The sequence below is a fragment of the Callorhinchus milii genome, unplaced genomic scaffold, assembly GCF_018977255.1.
Source record: "Callorhinchus milii isolate IMCB2004 unplaced genomic scaffold, IMCB_Cmil_1.0 Scaffold16, whole genome shotgun sequence".
Taxonomy (NCBI): Eukaryota; Metazoa; Chordata; class Chondrichthyes; order Chimaeriformes; family Callorhinchidae; genus Callorhinchus; species Callorhinchus milii.
This window is the reverse complement of record NW_024704757.1, coordinates 3,662,450-3,685,598: the sequence shown is the minus strand read 5'-3', so window position 1 is coordinate 3,685,598 and position 23,149 is coordinate 3,662,450. Positions and strand designations below refer to the sequence as shown.

Here is a 23,149-nt window from a genome sequence, read left to right as displayed (position 1 = left end):
AAAATTGATGCATTTGATATAGAGCCTTAGCACGTCATCGAGACGTCTCAAAAATAGACAGTGACAATCAGCTGTGGGTAGTTTTATCAAGTCAATCTGACCAAATTTGTCAAATTAAATAGTTGATTGAATTGTGTTCTGTTAAAGATTCCTAGTATATTTTAGCTAATGAAATACAGGCCAATTATTTTATGATAAGAAATTCTTTCTTGCTTGAGTTTGTTGTAATAATAATAATCCTTGCATTTGATATAGCGCTTTTCACGTCTTCTCGACGTCTCAAAGCGCTTCACAGAATAGACTGTAAAGCGAATTGACTGTATATTTGTGGGTGAGACGCGGCAGCCAATTGCGCACAGCAGTGTCCCACAAACAGTCGTGGATTGAAAATGACCAATTTATTATTGTTTTTCTTTCGGAGGGATTATTAGTAGTATGAAAGATTTTATCATTCAAGATTCTATTTGAATTGAAGCTATGTGAGCTTTCACAGCAGAAAGGTCTTTGAGAACATGACTTATGTTGTTGATTTCCATTCTTTGTCTCTGAAAGTGGTTCGATTTGCACAAACTGGGAGTGAAGGTGACACTCTGGGGCTAATAATCCCTCCTCCCCCCCCATAATAATTTGATCACTCGATCCACAATTGGCTGTCACGTTTTTCCCACAAAATACACTGTCAATTCACTTTACAGTATATTATGTGAGGTGCTTTGAGACGTCTCGAAGACGTGATAAGGTGTTGTATCAAATGCCAGGATTATTATTATTACAACTACAAATCCTCGACCTCGGAACTAAATATATTAGCTAGATTGCTGCAACTGTCTTGTTCGAATTTGTACTGTAAAACTTCAAGCTCTTTGTTTTAATTTGGTCGGGGAGAGGGAATAGGCTATTGTGTTGTGCAGTTTTCAACCAGAAAGAAATGTCAATGTTGTTATTGCTTTCTCACAGGATGGCCGGCTGAAGGAACCCCTGCAGAGGCTTCAAGAAGCGATTGCCAGAGCAATGCCATACCAGGTGGCAAAGTACCAGGATGAATGCCAGGCACACAGCCAAGCCAGAATGGCCAAGTATGCGCCATATAACCTATTCCACTAGCGGCTATAATCACTTTGAAGCACAAATAACTTCCATCAGATCTCATTTTTTAAGAGAAGTAATAGCGTACATTGTCACAGATGCAACAAAATCGTTTTTAGGAATATTTTCCTTTGTTCTTATCTCTGAGTTGCTAATAGTTCTCCAGAGCCAATCTTGTACCTTGTGAACTTGGAGGCCATGCTGAACGGGCAACTCTACCATACCCTGAGCCCACTGCGGTCCGCATGTGCACTTTCCAGAAGAGATCACCAGATAGTGATCGCAAGCCTCTGATTTTGTTTTTCCACTCTCTAGCCCAGGGGCATTGAATTTAATTGGAACCTCCCAATTGCTGCCTTGGCTGAGATTAGCTAAATCAGCACTTGATACAGAACCAGGAGGCTGGTTAGTGCTGCGTGGGCAATGTCTTTACCTTGTAATGTGCCGTACAACAAGCTTTAGGCAAAATTCTCTGTTACTTTATGACATTTGATTTACTCTGTGACTAGAATTCCCCAAAAAGTTCCATCAATTCCCAAATAGTGAATGAGAGAAATGTAAGAATGCTAAATAAAAGCGACTATATCAGGCAGTAAAGTGGAATAAAAGATTGGTCACATTAGAGCTTTTCACTCTGGAGTTGAGACAAGTGAGAGAGGACTTGATAGAGGTGTTTTTTAAGATTATGAAACTATTTGATAAGATGGATATAAATAAGCTGATTCCACTTGCTGGTGAGTCCAAAACCAAATATAAACATAAGCTAGCCAGTAACTGATCTGAGGGGGCTTTTAGAAGGGACTTTTTTATGCAGAGAATAGTGAGAAAGTGAAACTTGCTGCCAGATGTTGTGGTTGAAGCAGAAAGCTTTAAATGTATTTAAGGGAAACTTGATACACGAGGATGAATGGAATAGAGGAGTATGAAGCAGCGATGAGGTGGAGTGGAGGCTCACGCTATTTAAAAACACATTCTGCGTAAAAGCTAATAAACTAATTTACAACACATTATCTTCACTTGTGAATGTGCTTATTTGTAGTCTGTTAAATGAAAATTGTATGGGTTTGCTTCATTGATTCTTTTTAGATGCAAGTCATTTACAAGTGATGCATTTTCACATAATCCTTTTAAGGTAATTGAGATTTTATTTGTTCGTGTTCTTAGGAAACACGACTTGTTGTAAATGATAGGGATCTACCAGTCAGAGCTGATACTGCCTAATGAGCTGGTAATTGTGTTGATTTTGTTTTCAATTTCTGCTCTCCACAGGATGCTTGGAGAAGATAAAGACCAGAAGGAGCGAACATATTCTGATGAGGATGATGACGACGAGAAGATGGGAAAACGAGTCATGGGACCCCGTAAGAAGTTTCACTGGAACGATGGCATCAGGTCTGTTGTGCATTTGTTGTGGCTCTTACGTGAAGCACTGACTATATTGATTGTTAGTTGATTGGCGGATCGCTTTTCTGGGGGTAATAATTCCTTGAAAAAAAATTGGTCACTCAATCCACGATTTTTTTGTGGGACACTGCTGTGCACAATTGGCTGCTGCGTTTCGCCCTCAAAGTATATTCACTTTACAATATATTCTGTGAAGCGCTTTGAGACGTCTCGAAGATGTGATAAGGCGCTGTATTAAATGCAAGGATTATTATATAAGGCCCTTCCCTTTCATTCAAACGGTTATAACAACCTAATCCAAGAGATTGTCCTGGAAACTTTCTCTCCATTTATTAAATTATCCCCCATCGTGGGTATGCTCCATCTGGTGGGTATTTGAGATTTCACTAGTTTGTGCTTGGACTAGGAATTTTACACAATGTAAGGATTACTTAATAGGGTGTGTCCAAGTACTAATTCTGTAATCCTCAGAATACCAATGCACTAAACCATCTCCCAGTTGATTTAAAACTCTTTATTGTATTGTACAGAGACTTGCTGTGCAATGTGGTGAGAATAAAGATGGCTTCCTATGAACCGGAGAGAAACCAGTTGCAGGCGGCAGAAGACTTCCTAAAGGCTTTCCTTGAATCTGAGGTCAAACCACTTTGGCCTAAAGGATGGATGCAAGCGAGGTACATGGCAAAGGACTAGTAGGGCTTAGTATTACTGAATTAAGTAATGTTAAACAAATATTGAATGTTATTCAAATCATCCTTGAAGCTTTTTTCTGCTCCCTCTCCAATTATGCCTTTTTGAAGGTTTTGATGGAACACTACACAGATATTTTAAATATAATCTCACCAGTGACCTGTGCGTACTGTTAGAATAACATCTTATGTAACTTTGTATTTCATTCACTTCGCTGATTGGAGCTTCTCGTGGACTTGAAACCTGGGCGAATGAACCATCAACACCCCAAAATTATTTTCCTTCCCACCAATTGCTAAATGGAGATCCTTCTATTTTATAAACCCTTTTACTATTTTTGTTCAAATATGCATTTACTTGCTTTCATCTACATTGAAATTCATTTGCCATTCTTTGGCCCATCTGCTGAATTAGTCCTGATCTTCTATCTTATTTATCCTGGTCCGATTATTATTTTCATCTAAAGACACAGTGGCCTGTCTAGTTCAACGTATTTTGATGTTTTCTTTCCCTGCAGGATGTTGTTCAAAGAAAGTCGGAAAGTACATGCACATATCACTTCCATCCCGTGAGTATTTGTATTCTGTTCTGTACACTCATTTTGTTTGCATTCATCTCTAGAAATGGTGTGACCCTGCATTATTGCTTTTGTCAAAGTTACTGATTGGTAACACTGGTCCAATGAGACTCAATGCTTTAACCCTGCAACTTGTTCTCTATACTGCAGTTGGGGCTCCCAGGACAGCATTAGGAGGGGTCCCAGATAGCACAAGGGGTGGTCGCGGGTTAACACCAGGCAATATCATTGACGGGCGGTGGCAACAACAAGATTACATTTGTATAGCGCCTTTCACGTTGGGAGGACGTCTCAAAGCGCTGGACAGTGTACAGCATTTCAGACCCGAGCTGGGGTCGGGGAGGGGAAGGGGGGTGGCCGATGGCATGGTCAAAGAGGAGGGTCTTGAGGCGGGACTTGAAGGAGGCTAAGGAGGGGGCGAGGCGGAGTGATTGGGGATGAAATTCCAGAGATTGGGGGCAGAGTGGCTGAAGGCTCTCCCGCCAATGGTGGGGCGGTGGGTTGGGGGACATGGAGCAGCCAGAGCTGGCTGAATGGAGGGAGCGGGTGGGTTGGTAGGGGGTTAGGAGGTCACAGAGGTAGGGTTGGGCGAGGCCATGGAGGGATTTGTAGGTGAGGACCAGGATCTTGAACTAGATCCTCTGAACTATAGGGAGCCACTGGAGTCGGGTGAAAATGGGGGAGATGGGGGTCTCGGGAGTTTGGTGCAGGAGAGGACACGGGCTGCAGAGTTCTGGATTATCTGTGGAGGGAGGAGTTGGGAAGGCCAACACGCAGGGCGTTTGCATATTCGAGTCTGGAGGTGATGAAGGCATGAACAAGAGTTTCAGCGGCCTGAGGGGTGAGGTAGTGGCGGAGTCGGGTGATGTTACGGAGGTGAGGGAAGGCAGAGCGGGTCATGGCTTGGAATGTGGGGAAGAAAAGACAATTGAGGGTTGAACAAGACACCTCGGTTCCTGACTGGCTTCGGTGAGTTGTAGAGTGCGACCATGGAGGTTGATGCTGCCAGAGCCTGAGGTGTAGAGGTACTAATGTGAGCCAATCAGGAGGGCCTCAGAGCAAAGTCAACAAGACCCCTACTTCTCCTGATCACTGTCCACACCTTTAGTTATGTATGTGGAGAGACTGTTAGCCATTTTACAGCATAAAAGACCATCCTTCTCTGGGCCATCATCTTTAAACGTTTTAGAATTAAAGTGGTTAAATACATCATTTCGAATCTAGCAGAATTTAGCAGTGGGACACAACATCTTTTTTTTGCAAATGAAGATGATTTGAATTTTTTAAATTTTATTTCAGCACCAAGAAAAAGATCATTCCTGCACCAAAGGCTAAGGTGAAGGTGAGTACTGTTAAACACTGATAGAAGAGCTTCTCAAGGGTGTTTATAGTGGACACAAATTAAGAGTTTATGGGTTTAACCCTTTTGTACAGTTTGTGAGGTCTGCTCCTTTCCACGACATGTGCAGAACACCAATGTGGAGTGGGGGTGTGACCACAATTTGTAGTGGACAAATTACACCCTGCCTCTCACTGTGCAATGCTAGGCAGCTGGAAGTGAAGTGTCTTTATGGCTCACAGTAAAACTGCAGTACGACAACTACTTGTGTTTATATAGTGCCTTGATGCAGGATAGAGTCTTGGGAGTGCTACAAATCTCTTGCATTGCTTCAAACATTTTCAGCACAGCGTAAATATTGTCTATAAGTCACTTGGTTTCCAATTAGTGCTATTCGAAATGGAGTATGTATTCTAAGCATTTAATTTGAAAAATAACTCGTCATAAAAATGGTGAGTTTGCAAGATTTTGCAGTGAAATGGGTTGGAATAAAACCAGAAATACAATGGAGTACCAGTCTTGCTTTCGCAAGAGTAAAATATTTAGGTTTTTTTCTTCTTTCTCTGGTAGGATCAGATACTAAAGACTGAACGGAAATTTGTATCCAGTACGCCAGTTAATTCTGGGAGTGCAACCTGCGCCACCCAGGGACTTGGCAACATATCTGTGACCCCAATCAATGTGTCCATTTCCTCCAATGCTGCTCAGAGTTCCAGCAGCACCACAACCCCTCAGTCTTTCAGTTTAGACGATTCTCTTGACGGGGACGTGACCAATAACCACCCTTCTCTGGAAGACGTCTCTGAAGCATTAGCTGCTCTCAATGATGCTGCAGGAGGTAGCAAGGACTTCAGTTCAATAGTCTCTAATTCAATGAGTGACAAAATCCCTGCCGTGGTATCATCAGAAGAAAAGAAAACTGTACAGAAATCCCTGCCTCCCTCTTCTGCTCCTTCACCCGTGCAGTCACACTCGTCTCTCAATCTTCTAGCTGAGCAGGCATTGGCTTTGGGACAGCTCTCTCAGGAAAGGACTTCAGACAGCATCACTACTGGTCTTGTATCTGGGTTTAAAAGCCATTCTTCTCCAGCAAACAGCAAAAGTCTGACAGAAACTCTCCAAACGAAGCAGAAACACCTTTGCTTGCAGCGTACACCTCCGCTTCAAGTTCAAAGCCACATGCAGAGCCATGCTGCCAAGCAGTACCACCCCACCTCCCAACCCCAGAAAAGTTACTCCTCCTCGCCCTCCTACAGCATCAGCAAACTGCAGAGCAGTTCACAGACTAAAACTACCAGCCAAGTACAACAGCGTCCATTAATCCAACACTTAAAAANCCCAGCAAAGACCCACAGCTTCTATTCTGTCTCATCATCTTTATCAACCAGCATGCAGACTTCTCCTAGTTCACAACGAACGCTTGGCACTTCAACACTTTCTGCCAGTTATACAGCAAAGCATGCCAACTCACTGAGTTCCTCAAACCAGACCTTCAAGTCTCCAATGACAATTGTCGCAACAAAACATTCTGCCCCCTCGGGTAACCCTATTCAAAGTGCATCCAGTGTTCACAGCTCAATCTCCAGCAGTTCTCATCTAAACAGTCTAAATAGACGCTCTTCAACTCCTAGTCAAGCCACAAATCGTCAGTCCCCCAACATCAGTATAAAAAAGCCCTCCATTTCTCAGAAACTTACTCTGGTGGCTCCCCCTGGTGGAAGCAATGGAGATTCAAGTAGTGGGACGCAGGGAGTGGCTAAACTGCTAACCTCTTCTCTTAAACCTTCAGTTACTGCTTCAACGGCTACAGGAGCAATGCTGGTGAGTGTGTTCAAGAATGTGCGATTGTCCAAGGGAGGGAAGTGGGTGTCTGTTATTTTTCTTTTTAAATGAATAATTTTTGCACAACTTCAGTAAATTTTGTTCCAGATCTCAGTACTGTGCATTGAATGACAAGCTCTACACACGACACTTAGCTCTCCATCTTACAGTACCACGCTTTATCAGTGCAGGTTTGTAAGACATAGAGCCTTGGGTTAACTGAGGAGGAAGTTCAGAAGATAATGAAAGCTGTTACTGTTTACTGTTGGAGTCCTGTAGCTCAGTGGTTAGGGACCTCGCAAGCGAGAGACCTGGTAGGGCGAAACCTTGGGCAAGTTTCCTTACTCCACATGCCTGATAATAATCCCTCCAGAAAAAAAAACAACAATAAATTGGTCACTTCAATCCACGACTGTTTGTGAGACACTGCTGTGCGCAATTGGTTGCTGGGTTTCACCTACAAATATACAGTTAATTTACTTTACAGTATATTCTGTGAAGCGCTTCGAGACGTCGAGAAGACGCAAAAAGCGCTATATTAAATGCAAGGATTATTATATTATAATTGCACGAGATTTTCTGGCTGTTTATTCCAATAATTGTTAAAAAACAAAATCAAAGTAACCTAACAAAACTGTCCAATACCATTTTATCTGTCTTTCTTCTCCACAACGTAACCCAGTGCCCCTTAAATAGCCCTGGGTTAGGCTGATTTATTAGGCTTATTGTTTAACTAGATTCTTGTCTCCTTAAAGGGTGACAGTTTACCAACCCAAGTAGGTTTACCCTGCCATGGGGAGGAGAGACACAGGAAGTAAAATAGCCTCCTGCTGGGTGAGGACACAGGTGTTTGCCCACAAAACACCCAGTCACTGCACTTTACAGTTTATCCTGTGAAGAGCTTTGGGATGCCCTCCCAGCATGAATGGTGCGAAACCAAATGTAAGGAATATTATTATTTTTATGAAATATTATTATTTTTATGAAGTACATTTTAGCTGCAGCTTTGGTGTTCAGGAGCCGGAAGAAAAGAAATCATCACATACGTCATTGACGTCAATCTTTTTCTTTTGAAAGAAACAAAGTGACAGTTTGTCAGGAAGCAAAATAAATCTGTGTTCTCTGGAATGTCGTGCGCTCTCTATAGATCTCATTCCTAACACATGTAGGTGGGATGTATGGAACTCTTGTCTGATTTAGATAGTGTTGAGCACGGTGATGGGTTCCATTCCTCCACACAGCGTGTAGGGGATGTACATCTGTTGAACACTGTCTGCTTTGGGTACTCCTAAGTATGGTGATGGGTTCCACATATTTCAGACACCCAGCTGACCCCCAAAATACCCACAATCTCCTCCTGGTATTTTGATGACTGATTGTCAGGGTAATCTATATTCTGTAGGCTTTGGTATTGGATTTCAATGGACTTATTTTGAATAAGGTGTAAATGTATCTTTAGGAGTTTTGCCACAGGTAAGAAAATTTTCTTGTGTGAAGATGTAGAATAATATAACAATAGTGAAAATACACCAAGAACATTTTAAGGGTTATGTCTGTCAGAATTTGAGTCCATGTCCCATTCAAGACTTTTTTTTAAAACAAGTGTTTCTTTAGAAAGTAAAGGGACATTCCAACGTAAAGCTAGCTCTTAAAATGTTCTATTTTCACATTCTCATGAATGCTATAGAGTAAAACTTGTGGAGCTTTTTCAATCTCATGCTCTGAAATGTATAAATCTTATGCGATTGACAGCTATCATTTTCTAAAGGGACCGAGAGCCATTTTTGCTGTAGGTATATTCATACTGAGAAACGGCTTCAGAGATGCAATATTGCTGCTCCTGAAGTGAGGCTACGCTATGTTGCCCAAGAATTTTCTTCTGTTCGGGTTTTCCTCATTATTGGGTGAAACTGTTAGTCCTCAATGACCAATTTGGGTAACGTAGCATCAAACCTTAAAAAAAATCCAAGAACAAGCCTGAAGAGCAGGCAAGCTTTAAACCTAGAAGCTTCAAACATTGTTTTGATGCACAGAATAGATGCAGTTTCATTTTAATGGTCTTGATCTATGTAAACAGAGTAAGTGTATGTGGGTGGGCGTGTGGGGAGAGTTGAAATATTAATATGGGACGAGTCATTAAAGCGATTGCCAAACTGAATTACAAATACACCCTGAATCCTCGTCGTTGATATTAATCCTGGAATAAATGTGGTGAGGAATGCTTACTCTAGCACTGTTCTAGAGTTGCCACTTTATGCTGCAGGTCAGTTGACTAACTTCTTTATTCCAAAAAACATTCTTCCGGTCCCTGAGGAATGATGCCTTCTTACTGTGCTAGGAAAAACATAGCCATAAATATCAATTGTCTTCATGATTGTCTTCAGCTGGTTTTTGTCGATTATTCCAGTGTCTGATGAACCATTCTCAGCAATTTGCTTGTACTGCCTTTCCAACAAAGTGCCGTTCTACTGTTATCTTTTCAAACTGTTCTTGTGTAATTCATCTTTATTTTAACTTTTATGCTGAAGTTTTAGGTTTATTAAGGTCCTAAATACTGTTTTAAATTGTGCTTTAATGCTGTTGTTTCTGCCTTAGTCTCTGCAGGCAGCCACAGGAACAGGGCTACTTGCCAACTCTCCGTCTTTGAACCTTCTGTCAACTTCTTTTAATACAGCAAACCCGAAAATAACAACCGCAGCACTGAGCCAAGCCTCACTCGGGATGATGCCGGGCATTGTTCCTATGCACTTTACATTCCCTACTGTTCTAATAGGCTCAGATTCTACATCAAAAGCAGGTGTATCAACAGATGCAATAGTCACGGGACCTGCACCAGGGACATTCCACCATGGCCTTGCACATAGTAAGTCCTACATCTTATAAATGTTGGAAGAGTGAACTATGTATCTACTGGGCTGTTTATCATCACATTATAGCACATTGATTTTGATCACTGTGTTTATGATGGCCAGGACACAGAAATAGTGTTTGCTTCCAGCTTTTATGGTATGTTAAGGAATGAGTTTTACCATCATTATCCCCAAAAAGTGTTAAAACAAGATCTTAATATTCTTTTGCTGCTTTTATTTGGGAAATGTGCTGCTTTTATTTGGGAAATATCGTGTCTCATATTGACTAAAATAAAGTTTCAAAAGTGTGCAAAAGCTAAATTAATATCCAGCATTCGTTGATGCAAAGTGTTTTAGTGATCATATAATATTGGTTTCAGGAGAAACGTGCTGTCATTCCTCCTTGAAATTTTCTTTCAGAAATCTTATCAAGAATGTTTCTGAACCACACCACAAAGTTCAAATGATGAATGATAATGCCCCTCCCGGCTGTTATCTTAGCGTTAGTCATCACATGAAGCTTCTGAACTATTGTAACATAGAATCTAAGAAAGTTACAGCACGCACAAGGCCATTGTGACCATGTTGTCGCTTTGAAAGTCAGCTCTGTTTACTTGCTTTTTCCCCAACCCCCTGCAACTAACTCCCTTATTAGATATCTATCTCCTTCTTTCTTGAAAGCCTCGACCACCACTCCACTCCTGCCTGGCAGGGCATTAACTTAACTAACTCGGTGTGAAGATTTTCTTCCTAATCTCCACCTGTGCTCCATTGTTAACGATCTTAAATTGATGCCCTCTAGTCACTCACTGATTCACCAACCAATAATTTCTCCCTCTCTACTCTCTCAAAACTCCTCATAATATTAAAGACCTCTTATCAGATCTCCCCTCAGGCATCTTGCTAGCTTCAGGGTTTTCTATTCAAAATCATTTTGGTGGGGTTTCCAGAGTATTGTAGATTATAGCAAAATGGAATTTTACGCACAGAAGGATATCTAGCTTCACTTCTGTGCCAGATCTCTGAAAGTTATCTATTTAGTCTCATTCCTCTGAACCCTTCCTGATTGTGTTGTTTTATGTTAAAATGTGAATATATAAAACATTGCATTACTAAAAGCAGGGATTTGTCTCACCATATAAGGAAAAGCCCTCACGGGTAGGGTGGTCCTAGTTGGACAAGCAGTGGTGGGAAGCTTGCCAGACATTGCTCTCAGTGGCAAGCTATGTGATTTCAGCTGGTTAAACTACAGCAGTTTCCACAACGCTCACTCTGGGGACCCCAAGCTTTGGCTCTTGCCAAACTGCGCCTAATACTCTCCAGATTTAGGTAAGGAGGATGCGACTCTCCAGGGAGAGAGAGTGCGCAGTCCATTCCAGACACTGGGAAATTTCAATGTGAAGGTGGCATGTGTCGTTGGGTCTCTCAAACTGCCTTGGATGCTCTTAATCACGGTGCTGGCTTTGCGCATGTCAGACACCCGGCTGACCAAAAAATATATATTTTGCATTTTCAATTATTTGTCCAATTCTCTTTTAAACGTTATTCGGGATTCACCATTAGTTGCAAACATCAGTTTCAACTCCTCAGCTCAATAGCCCGTCACATCCAGGCCCTGCTTGATAGATCTATTGCTGTATGATTCATTGGTCAGAAATACTGACCACAAAGACATTGTAAATGTATTAACACAATCTACAGAAATAATGTAGAGTTCAGATTGTTGTATGATGATTATTTTCTTAAATGGTTGCTGCATTAATGTACCTTTGCTGCTGCCTGCTGATGTCTTGGTTTCATTTAGAGCTAGATATGCAATCCATTTTCCAAACTTTTGACTTTGAGCAACCACTGGTATGTTGAATAATCTATAATGCTAAATTACTGAACTTATTTTGTTGCAGATAGCTATTCTGAATAATCAATCACTGAATTGCATGCTTTGCTATGGCTTTCTGCTCTCACTTATTGGCTTTTATCTTTTTCTCTGTCTCTTTCTTTAGGCATTTTCGCTGGCTTACACTCTACTCCTCATCATGCAGTGCAACTTCCACACCCAGTACTGCCCACCCATATACAGCAGTCTCTTCAAGGTAATAGAGCATGTCATTCCGTGTGGCTGTGTGTTTTGAGTACAAATATTGAAGCAAATAAATTACCTAACAAGCAGCATTGAGATTGCAATACTGAGTACAAAATGTCCTGTAATAATACTGAGTACTATCCCCCTACCTACCTGCCCGTACCCTCCGTTCCTCTGGCTCCAGTCTGCTCCACATGCCCCGCCCCAACCGCCCTACCATCGGTGGCCGGGCTTTCAGCCTCTCAGCCCCGAGGCTCTGGAACTCTATCCCCCAGTGCCTTTGCCGCCTCCTCCCTTTCCTCCTTCAAGGCCGGTCTCAAGACCTTTCTCTTTGACCGTGCCTTCAGCTCCCCTCTCGACTCTCTACCCCCTCCTCGCTCCCTCCCTTCCCTCCCCTCACCCTGACCATTTCCCCCCTGCTCGGATCCTGACCCAACTGTACAGCGCCTTGGGACGTCCTCCCGACGTGAAAGGCGCTCTATAAATGGAATCTTGTTGTTGTCCTCGGTTTAATATCTCATCCAAAGGTCAGCACCTCAAACAATGCAGCACACACCCCGCAGACTGCACTGGAGTGTCAGCCTAGAGACCATGATCTCAATGTCTTAATTTGGACTTGAACCCACAACTTTCTCATTCATTTTCTGACAGTTGAATGGAGCTTTATTCAACAACTTGACAAGTTATGCGATTTGCCCTTATTAATGTTATCAAAGGGTGAGAGTGGTCTAATGTCCTGTCCAGGAACTCCAAGCAGCAGCCAGTGCAGAGTGCTTCAGAATTGCAATCTCAATGCTGCTTCTTAAGGACAGCACAGCAATAACGGCCGCCTTGCTTAGAGAGGTGTAAAGATTGATGCCTGGTGTAAGCAAGGAAATGAGTAATTGTTCCAGTAATTGGCTGGCTTGTGGAATTTTAACTGAAGACCAAATATGTTAATTTAACCCATAAATTATACACCTCCTGGGAGTGCTTGACAATTGCACCAGGTATAACAATGTGAGAAAGTGCTGTTTTTCACACCTTGAAGAGCATTATGTCATCTCCGTACCAATCATTGCTCTTTGTGATATTAGTGTTATTTTATCTTCACATGCAGATGGCAACCAAATCCATGGTGAGACTTCTAACATGCAGCGTAAAATACAATGACCTCTGGCACAAACAACAGCTGAATGAAATGTGCTGCTGTGGGAGCTTTAGTCCATGTTGGAGGAAAGAGCTGAGCTGATGGGCTGGATACCCAACACTGGAAGTGTTCTGTGAAACTTCTGCCCTTCCATTTCTAGGGCAAGGAGAATCTGCTGTGTGTGTATGAGACTGATGACCAGAAAGGCCTTGGACCAGCAGAAGCAATGCTTGAACAAGTGGGAAGAGAGAGCTTCACGTGGGCTGGCATACATCATAGCGTCAAAGTGTACAGAATGATTCTTCCACTGAAAGTCTGCGTGGGAAGAGTTGCTTTCAGCTAGGGTAGTGCTGGTCATTAGAGGAAAACGTGCAGTGATTTTTCAGAGATTTAGGAGCTAAAAAGAGTTTAGGTTTCTTTCAGTATTCTGCTCTTTCCATTAAGATTAATCCTACATGCAAGAGTAGGCCTTAATTAAAGCTTTTAATTTCTCTTCAGGCAACAATGTTGAGTACAGACGGGCGAGCATTGTCTGGGATGGTGGCATTATGACACATTTGTTCACACACTGTCTGAAGCAGTGCGTGTGTCTGGCCTGATTTCAAGCCAACTATTGGGGTTGGAGGGTCAGGGGAGCTAGTGAGAAATGGCGTTAACCACACAGGGCCTGACAAAAAGCCATCAGTCTGCTAGAATTTGCTGCTTAATAGTGTCAAAGTTCTAGCTAGTCTTGATTTCTTAGGAACACTGTGTAGTGGATATAAATTTACGGGCGTCGATCAGATCAATTATGAAAATCAGTGTACATTAAGTTTCTATTTATTGCTGTAATGGCGAGCTGTTTCCAGGAACATTTGCAGTGTTAGTGTTCTTGCACTTCTGGTGCACTGTGAACAGGTCCACAACTCCTAGAGCATTGGTGTGAACATTGTGTGCAAGTGGTTAGACACACAACTCAAATGAATTTGAACTGTGATAAGATAATTAGGGATTTAAGGGTTAATGAATCAAAGACTGGCATTGATTCATTTCCTTTAGAAGTTGATCAAACCAACCTCTGTTGCCATCTGCAATGTATGTCAGCAGCAATCAGGCCAGCCTCCAATCCAGTAGTCAACACAAAGCCATTTATCTCAGAGGTTTGTACTCTTACAGCTCCTTGGAGGTGCAGATCCAGAAATAGGTTGGAGCTATTGGGGCTCATGCCTTTGGCTTTAACCCCTAAACTACCATGTGGTCTGTAATAATGATATCCAGTATTGTAAAATGTACTGGTGGTAGGAGTAATACAATTACAGTGCCTTTCCTGTAGCAGAGAAAATGGAAAGAGTGAGCTGTGCTGAGATTTCATGCAGCCTTAGTCCCTGTATAACACTGGAAACTGAATGATAATAATAAACTACAAGATGTGTTTTTTTAGACGGAAAGAAAAGACCCGTAGTTCATAATTTGACACAATTGAGTTGATCAGCAAGGATATGGCACCGAGTCGGCAGAAAAGCCAAAGATTTTTTTACGTCAGATGTGTGTGGAAAGTGGCCATGGGTGGATCATTTGAAAGGGGGTTTTTGACATTTTCACAGACTTTTTAACATTTAATTGCTGGAGTGCTGCAGTTTTATTTGATACTACGAAGAGTGACTCCGAGGCATGATAAATGTTCTACAGAAACTCAGGACTTGAACATTGCTGGAACTGTTTTTTGTTAATGAAGTTTAGCTGTCTACTTGAAATTGTATAATCATTCTGAAACTGTAAATTATGATGTACTAGGAACTGCAATTTGTTTTAATTAAAAGACATTACTTTGAACAAAGGTGCTTCATTGTATATGGTTTTATTTGGACTTGTCTTTGTACTTGTTGCAGGATGAAGAGATGGCTGTTCATGTTACACAAAGGGATGTCAATAAACTATAGAAACTTTTGGATAAAATGGTACCCAGAGTTTGCCTCTTTGTTTACAAAAGAATTTGTCTTTTTGCCATGGGATCTTTAACATCCATCTAAACAGGCAGATGGGACCTCGGTTTAATTTCTCATCCAAAGAAATTGTGATGGGTGGGGGTGGTTTAGTGACTGTGGAGTTTCACTCCCAATGCCATTTTAGGAGTTGCACTTTGCACAGGTGGTCCTTTGGTGAGTTGAAAGCTGTCAGCACAAACCTTTCAAATGGTTAATATAAGAGCCAATCACACAAACCTTAGATGAAGTAATAACCTGTATTTAATATCACACCATCAATGTCTCAAAAGTGTTTCAATTGGTTTACTGGAAAGTTAGATGGCAATGCTGTAGGTGATGGCGGCAGCCAATTTGTGCACAGCAACGTCCCCACAAACAGCCATCAAATGAGGGGGATTGTTGACCAGGACAGAGCAAGAAGTATATACTAATGAGTCACACATAAGTCAGCGAGCATATTTTATAATCACAACAGATTTATTTTTTTATTTCTGTACCGAGAACAAATAGAACCCTTGAAAATAATCCAGTCCCTTAAAAGGTGAGATACCATAAATGTAAGTTAAACATGTGGGAATGCAGATTAAACATAGGAAACATGCAATATATTTTTATAAATGCTTTAAACAGCTCAATTGTTTTTAAAAGAGCTGTGATACAGTATCGCCTAAACAAAAGGACTATAACACTGACCTGTTTACAGGTTACTGTGAGTTATTTGGAGTAGTTAATGTCAGCTATATACCCTTCACTGGCCAATGAAAGTCAGAGTTTAGGGCCTGTCAGTCAGATTTTGAGGATTGTGTGAGGTGGGGGTGGGGGGGCAGAAGAATCATGAGAACACATTCCGCTTCCTAAATGATAACTGACTCACCCCAGCATGTGTTTGGTTATGACCACTTAACAGTGGAACAAACCAACGATTGGTGTGTGTCCCTTCCTCCACCCCCAGCAATGTTAGCTGACTTTTCTTTCGCTACAGGCCCTGAGATATCAATAACCATATTTACATGTCTTCAAAACACCTTTTCTTGACTTGTTCTGATACTGTGAACATTTGCAGCACTGAGGAGTCAAAGCATGAATGAGGTATTGAGACTGCAGGTTCCACTGACTAAAGTGGTTTTCAGTGGTATTCCTTAAATATCTTTAATACCTTTCAAATGATGACACGATACAATGGAAACTAGACTTGAGAGATGCGAGGTAAAAGAAACCATAACCTTGAAGCAGCAGTTGCAGATATATTCATTTATATTCAGGTAGCTTCCCCCTCCTACCCCAATGAGTTCAAGTTCTTTCATCCAACTTTTCTAATGCAGCTTTCTTTCATTTCCCAGATAACGTGAAAGATAGTCAGAGAGTTGTTCTGGGGAATCCTTTGTAAGAGACCAAACGCTTTATGAATAAGCTGATGAGACAGGAAACAGCAGCAGCCCCGATTCCTGGTCACTGATGGATATATCCATAGCATCCTTGTAGGTAATCTTGCGGTGGCTTATGGGATCATTCAGATCCTTAGGGTGTGAGATGTGATCTTTGAGTGTGTTGACCATATCTTCATCTATTAGACCAGCTGCCTTTGCTCTTGGTAGGGATTTTCTCTCGCCTGTAACTGGGTCAACCACACCCCCAGTTAAGTACTGTGCCAACAGGTACCGTTCTGCAGCGTCAGTGTATAGCAAATGGTGCTGAGCAGCATTGGCAGCTGAAAGAAGTTCTTTGGTTCTGGGGTCTTCTATCCCAGTGTAGGCACTTTCAGCGTTGCTGAGCTTCTGTACCATTTCATCGTCAATCAAACCAAGGTCCGCTGCCCTCCTCACTTTGTACCGCGAGCCATTGTTCACGTTGACAATCCCACCAGTGGCTGCTTGTGCTTCCAGCAGCATCACCGCAGTATGTGGGTCAATGAGATTTCGGTGGACTGCGCTAGTGACGGATATTTTAGAATCTGTGTCCACATCATACACCCCTCCAATGGTTTGTGTTTCATCTGGCTTGGACTGTTTGGGAGGGAGAGCTTGTAGACTGGAACTTGTGGAAGAGACTTGATCATAATCCTTAATGCTGCTGCTGTTGGAAGCGATTGAACCACTAAGTTGGTCCTTCCCTGACACTAGAACTGCAAATTCTTGGATAGACATGCCCTTATTCAGGTACTGTTTAAGTTGCTCATTGGTAATCTTGCCCTTTGCTAAGGCCTCATCCACAGAAAATCTCTTCCCAGATTTGCGGTCGTGGAGGATGGATGAATTGCCTCCTGGTCCTTTTACTGAGACTTCTTCCCAGTCACATTCCTGGCTCCGAAGATTCACAAACATTTCCCAGTTGATGAAGCCGAACTTGTGGGCTTCCTCGGGAGACATTTCTTTGCCTGTGTCGGGATCTATAATCACAATGTCTCGGCGCAAGCTGTTCTCCCTCTGTTCCCTCTTTATTTTCAATGTGTCGAGAACCTTCTGTAGCTCTTTGATTTCCTTATCTTTGCTTGCCGTCTTCTTCTTTAAATCATCCAGCTCTCGCTCTAGGGAAGAAGATCGAACTTCCATTCCTTCTATATTTGCAAAAGTGTCAAATGGCTTTTCTGCCTTCATCTGGTGGGTCTGTTGGATGGTCGACTGGATGTCATATTGCATTCTTCTTGCTTCATTGACCAGATTCTGGTTTTCCCTCTGTACTTTGGCATTCTCCTCCCTCAGGTTGTCCAATTCCTTCAATGCCTTGTTGTTGTTGAACTCTGCGTCCGACAGTTCAGAACTCAGACGGTTGAGTTCCTTCAAAAGGTCATGTTTAAGCTTTCCTTCTTCCTCCAAATTCTTTCGAAGACGCTCAATCTCCAATTCGGTCTCAGGATCTTTCTCCACTTGAAATTTCTCTGTGAAAACAAGATTTTCCTTGACTTTGGTTGTATCAAGTTCAATCTCTTTAAGCTTCAGTTTGTGAAGGTCTTGTTCAAGCAACTTTCGATTGGCTTTGGCATCTTCCAAGTTCATTTTAAGGAGCGACTTCTCTTTCTCCTGTTGGGGGTCTTGTTGAAGCACAACCTTCTGTTTCACCACCACTTTATCTCTGATCTCACGTTCTTTCTCCTCGAGATCATTGACTTTTATCCTTAATCTCTTGATCTCCAGTTCGGCATCACGCCGAGCCCTTCTCTCTGCCTCCAGTTCCTCCAGCTGTTCATCCAGTTCAGCCTTCCGGAGATTTAGAGTTTGTAACTGAGCTTTCAAATGCTCTTGCTTGCGTTTTTCTTGCTCGATTTCTTTTCCGAATGAAACACATTCTGACTTCAGGACAGGGTCTTCTTCAAGCTTCACCACTTCTTGTTGCACTACTTTCTCTCTTATGTGGGCCAGATCTCTCTCTTTCCGTAGGATATCTTCTTCAACTTGCATCCTATCTCGGTCTTGCTCCACATATTTTTTCTGCTCTTCTGCTAATTTTTCTTTCAGGAACTCCACCTCTTCCTTGGTCTTTGGATCTTCCCGGTACTGGGTGAGCTCATTTACCACTTCCTTGGTTTCGGTTTGAGGTTTAGTGTTCTTCAAGATCTCAATCTCCTTCAGCAGCTGTTGTTTTTCCACCTCAGCCCTGTCCATCCCTCTCTTTGAGTCAATAACCTTTTCCATTAGATTCTCCAGTTCTCGTTGAGTTTCGGGATCTGGTTTGTATTTGATGACCTCTTTTACTTTGTTTTTGATCTCAATTTTCGGGCCTCGGTTTTTCAGATCATCTATTTCATCTTGGATGCTCGAGACTTGGTCCTCGATTTCATTGTATTTTCTCTGATGATTCAGTAGATCGTGCCTGAGATTACCCACCTCGGTCTCAGCCTTGGGGTCCGGCCGGACAATCTCCCGCAGCTTTTCCTGAACGACAACTTTGGATTTTTCCGCTTCCAGCTGCTGGATCTTTCTCTGGAGATCCGCCTTCTCTCGTTCCTGTGAGCGTTTCTTGGCTATTTCGTTCTCATGTTGCTGTTGGAGAGATGTCAGCTCTCTCTCGGAAGCACTGTCTTTTCCCACCTTCAGCACCTCTTTGACGATGGCTCTCTCCTCGGCCTTGACCTTCTCCTTTTCCAGCCGTTTCAGCTGTTCCTGCAGCGAGTTCAGCTCCTCTTCCTTCTGCTGCCGCAAGTGGCTTTCATGTTTCTTGTTCTCAGTCAGACGTTTCACCTCCTCCTCCAGCTTGGGATCATTCTTAACCTTGACCACCTCTTGCTTGGTGATCTTCTCTTGATCCTTGTTCTTCTCTGCTTTCAAAAGCTGCAGGCGTTTCTGAAGCCGGCCAATGTCATTCTCGTTTGTCGCCTTCTGTCTTTTGACCTCCTCAAGGTCCTCCTTGAGCTGTCGGACCATGTTTTCCTGTTCCCTGTCAGGCTCGATACGAAGTACCTCTTTGGTGACATACTCCACCGCAGGCTCCTTACCTAACTTGTCCAGAACTCCCAACTTGTGCTTGACGGTCTCCATTTCATCCTGCAATGCCTTGCTCTGCCTTTCCTCATCCGCTAAGCATTCCTGAACCTTGTACAGTTCATCTAACAGGTGAGGATCAGGTACCTTTTTGATGACCTCGGTTAAAATCTGTTGATCTTTGAGTTTCTGAGACTCCATGAGTGAGATTTCTTTCTTGACTTCCTTCAGTTCCTTCTCCACCTCTTGCCGTCTCTTTATCCCCTCCTGCAGTTGCCAGGCCTCGTCAGGGGCCGAGGAGTAATTGCGGGACTGATTTTGCTGCTGCACTATTTCAGTCTCTGGCATCTACGTTTCAACAGAAAGAAAGAGCCACGTTTAGATCTTACTGCAAGCCTGCTCACCGCGATTTGTTTGTGTCGAGTGTAATCATATGGCTGGTTAAAAGAGAAGAGACATCCAGAGGACTACTTTCTGTCTGAGTGCGATGGCAGCTGTATTGGAAAATACTACAGTTATTGCTATGTTTGGTACTCCAGCAAAAATATACATGCGTTTTGAGGATCATTGTAACTCTGTTGTGCAGCCGACTGATGACTGACACCTGTGATAAGCTATATTCTAAGCCATGTTCTACGTTGAACATTACAGTATGGTCAACAGACCTAACTATAATGTGGTGGGGGGTTATACTCCACACAAGCCTCCACCCCTCCTATTCTCTCTTATCTCCCTTCTCCCTCGTGTTACGCAACGAGTTTCCTCTTAAACACACTGATACTTTCTGCTTCCACCAGGGACATCCACACTCTTGCCACCCTCTACCTGAGGAAGTTCCTCCTAAACTCCCTGTTAAACTTACTATTGCCTGTTGTATACTTATGCCCAGTTGTTTTGGACTAACGACCAAGTGGAAACAGTCTATTAACATTCACCTTTCGAATCCTTTCGTAATCTTAAACACGCCCAGGCTCACACACTGCCACTGATGGACAACTATCAAAGCTCAAATATTTGCCCATCAGCAACGAACAGTCATTATTGTATTTCTCTGTCTGACTTTCCACTGCGCTGAACAGAGGCTCCTCAAGTTGCCGTGCAGGCAACAGAGACTGGCACCGTTCTCGCTCGGTGTATGAAAAGGCGATTGAAATTGTTCAATCACATTGATGCCAAGTTCCTGGTTGCTGTCAGATCCACTCAAGCAGTTTGCTAGTTGCTAACCCAAGCAACAGACACTGTCAGGAGAGGGTGGGTAACTTGTTTTCCAGCAGCTTTAAGTTTAGTGATTACAGACACGGGATGGGGTTTGTTACCTGTTTCAACAAGCTGTGTGCAAACTGCAGGTTCTGCAGCCGCTGGTTATTCACCGCTTTCACTTCCACAAACTTGGTGGCCAGAGCAGCTTCCTGTGGAATGACGATAATAATCAATCAATAAATAATAATAATGCTTCCAATGTGACACAGCACCTTTCTTGTCAGAAGGACATCTCAAAGGGCTTCCCAGGATCCAGTGGAGTGACTTTATTTGTAGGTGAACGCGGCAGTCAATTTGGGCACAGCAACTCCCACAAACGTCCCTAAAGTGACTGATTTTATCTGGGGGATTGTTGGCCAGGAGACCGGGAGAAATGGCTGTACAACATGTCTGCTGTCCCCTAATGCCTCTAATAAACAAGATTAATAGTTGAGAATACTCGACAATTATTACACAAATAATAATGCATTACCTCATCTTTGTTCTTTTCAGCCGGGGATGGAATTCGGGGCTTTTTGGCCGCAGTTTCGGTATTGTCGGGGTTGACTCTTGACCTGAACCTCTCGGTTTCCAGCTCATAGTCCTGTAACACAGCAGACAGGAGTCCTGAAACTATGGAACTCTCTTCCTCTATCCTTCTACCGTTCCCCCTCCTTCTCCATCTTCAGGTCGCGCCTGAAGACCTTCCTTTTCGACCGTGCTTACGGCAACGCCCGTAAGAGTCACAGCAACGTCCGTTCATTCATTCAAACCTCGGGTTGCTTTCCATCTGCTATTAATCGAGCCACGCACAAACACGCACCAAACATGGGAAGGGTTACAACAGAGGCCGCTGTGCTCTCACCATGCGAGCACGTGGCTTTTGCTGATGTTATTATGATTTGCAATGACTCTCGTCACCTGTGACCCACAGTTACAAACCCGCTCTGCCCCCTGGCTGGTTTCACACTTACCGTGGACGAATATTTCAGCAACTCACTCTGCAATTATAACAATCCGTGCCTTTGATACAGCGCCTCATCACTCACTAAAGCATCACTGAGGGCTCCACAGGGTTCACTGTAAAATGCAGTCACTGCAGTCAATTCACGCACAGCAATGTCCCACGAACAGTCACGGAGTGAATGAGTGTATCTTATCTGGGGGATTGTTGGCTCGGTCACAGAGGGAAACTCGTCTCTTTTCAAGTAGATTCACAGGAACATCCAGTGGAACAGGCAGACGGGGCCTCGGTTTAACATCTCATCCGAAGGACGCCACCTCCGACAACACAGAGCTCCCACCAGCATTGTACTGGAGTGTCATTGTGCGAGCTCAAAGTCCTGACGTGGGGTTTGAACTCCCAACCTTGTGAGTCAGAGCCGACAGTGCTGCCTACCTACTGCGAACTGGAGGGAAGTGAAGCACTTGCCAACAGCCTCCCCAGTCAGTGCTGTATGTAACTTATCACTTTACACTGATTGAGAAACTTAAGAGCAGTGTTCACTTTGTTTTGCCGTTGTAAAGACACAGTGTCACAGTATTCACTATCCAGCATAAACCACTCCCAGGTCTCACCTTGACCGCCTGCTGGTATTTCTCCGCATCTCTGATTGTCTTCTTAAGCTCAGGCTCCTTGTTGGAAATATCTGCCAGCACACGCTACAGGAGGGGAAAGAAAGCTACAGTTACAGGCCTGTCACTGGCCCTGAGTCCTCTCTGGAGACTCGCGTTGTCATTAAACACGTTCTATCGGGCTCGCGTTGTATGATAATGAGCGTCAGGCAGAGTGGGGTGTGGGGGCGGAGGGCGAGAGTACCTTCTGGTTGGCGAGTTTACTTTCGATAGCCCTGATTGTGTCGTGGGGCTGGGGTTCGTAGACTGGGATGTTGGCCAGAAAGGCGTGCAGAGTGTCCGATTCGGAGCGGAAATCATCGTACGTCTCCTTGATGGGTTGTAGATTTTTTGACCTGTTTAATTAACGCAGAGTGAAAAGCTGGTCGTTTTGCAGAGACAACAGCGTCGCTCTTGTCCGTTGACTCCACAATACCCTGAACCTGTTTGTCGACGAGTCCAAGGCAAGGCCGACATGAATATACGAAAGCCGTGAGTTTAGGAGGAACTCCTTCACTCGGGAGAGAGCGGTGAGAGCGTTGGAAGTGGGTTCTGAACTTACCTGTCGGTTATTTGCTTGTTCAGATCATCAAATCTCTTGTTGAGTTTTTTCATGTCGGAGTCCTGGTGTTCAATGTCGGGGCAATGCTCCTGGAAGCTGTTGGCCAGAGCCTGGCAGTTCTTCTTCACTGCGTTCACGTTTTGCTCGGCTTCCTGCAGGATCGGCTTCTTAGACATCAGCTCGGATTTCATGGCCTGGAGATGGGAGATAATAATGGGCTCCTGTCAACAACGCAAATCTGCCTCACACGTGTAGAGTAACAGCAACAAAACTGGCGTCCCTCACGCAGGGCAGCATCCCAGAGCGCTCGACAGTGGCGGAGCACGCCGCCGAGCCAGGGGGGAGGTGACCGTAAGCACGGTTGAGAAGGAAGATCT

The 23,149-nt window shown here is 43.4% G+C and overlaps 2 protein-coding genes across 3 annotated transcripts in view; one reads left to right on the top strand and one right to left on the bottom strand.

Moving 5' to 3' along the window:
• Nucleotides 1–14,918, top strand: part of LOC103186061 (ubinuclein-1) — a 39,261-nt gene extending 24,343 nt beyond the window's left edge. For both annotated transcript variants that reach the window (XM_007904876.2, XM_007904878.2), the window contains exons 9-17: nucleotides 958–1,076; nucleotides 2,356–2,478; nucleotides 3,021–3,164; nucleotides 3,698–3,748; nucleotides 5,057–5,099; nucleotides 5,667–6,917; nucleotides 9,513–9,780; nucleotides 11,770–11,859; nucleotides 12,949–14,918. In XM_007904876.2, the coding sequence (XP_007903067.2) occupies nucleotides 958–1,076; nucleotides 2,356–2,478; nucleotides 3,021–3,164; nucleotides 3,698–3,748; nucleotides 5,057–5,099; nucleotides 5,667–6,917; nucleotides 9,513–9,780; nucleotides 11,770–11,859; nucleotides 12,949–13,001 (2,142 nt within the window). In that variant the 3' untranslated portion in view covers nucleotides 13,002–14,918. The remainder of the gene's footprint in view (nucleotides 1–957; nucleotides 1,077–2,355; nucleotides 2,479–3,020; nucleotides 3,165–3,697; nucleotides 3,749–5,056; nucleotides 5,100–5,666; nucleotides 6,918–9,512; nucleotides 9,781–11,769; nucleotides 11,860–12,948) is intronic.
• A 478-nt stretch (nucleotides 14,919–15,396) lies between these two features.
• Nucleotides 15,397–23,149, bottom strand: part of ppl (periplakin) — a 28,835-nt gene continuing 21,082 nt past the window's right edge. Inside the window, exons 18-23 of the mRNA XM_007904879.2 lie at nucleotides 22,773–22,966; nucleotides 22,416–22,566; nucleotides 22,175–22,258; nucleotides 21,090–21,200; nucleotides 20,674–20,766; nucleotides 15,397–19,705 (exon numbers count right to left, since the gene is read on the bottom strand). Coding sequence (XP_007903070.1) covers nucleotides 16,343–19,705; nucleotides 20,674–20,766; nucleotides 21,090–21,200; nucleotides 22,175–22,258; nucleotides 22,416–22,566; nucleotides 22,773–22,966 — 3,996 coding nt within the window. The 3' untranslated portion in view covers nucleotides 15,397–16,342. The remainder of the gene's footprint in view (nucleotides 19,706–20,673; nucleotides 20,767–21,089; nucleotides 21,201–22,174; nucleotides 22,259–22,415; nucleotides 22,567–22,772; nucleotides 22,967–23,149) is intronic.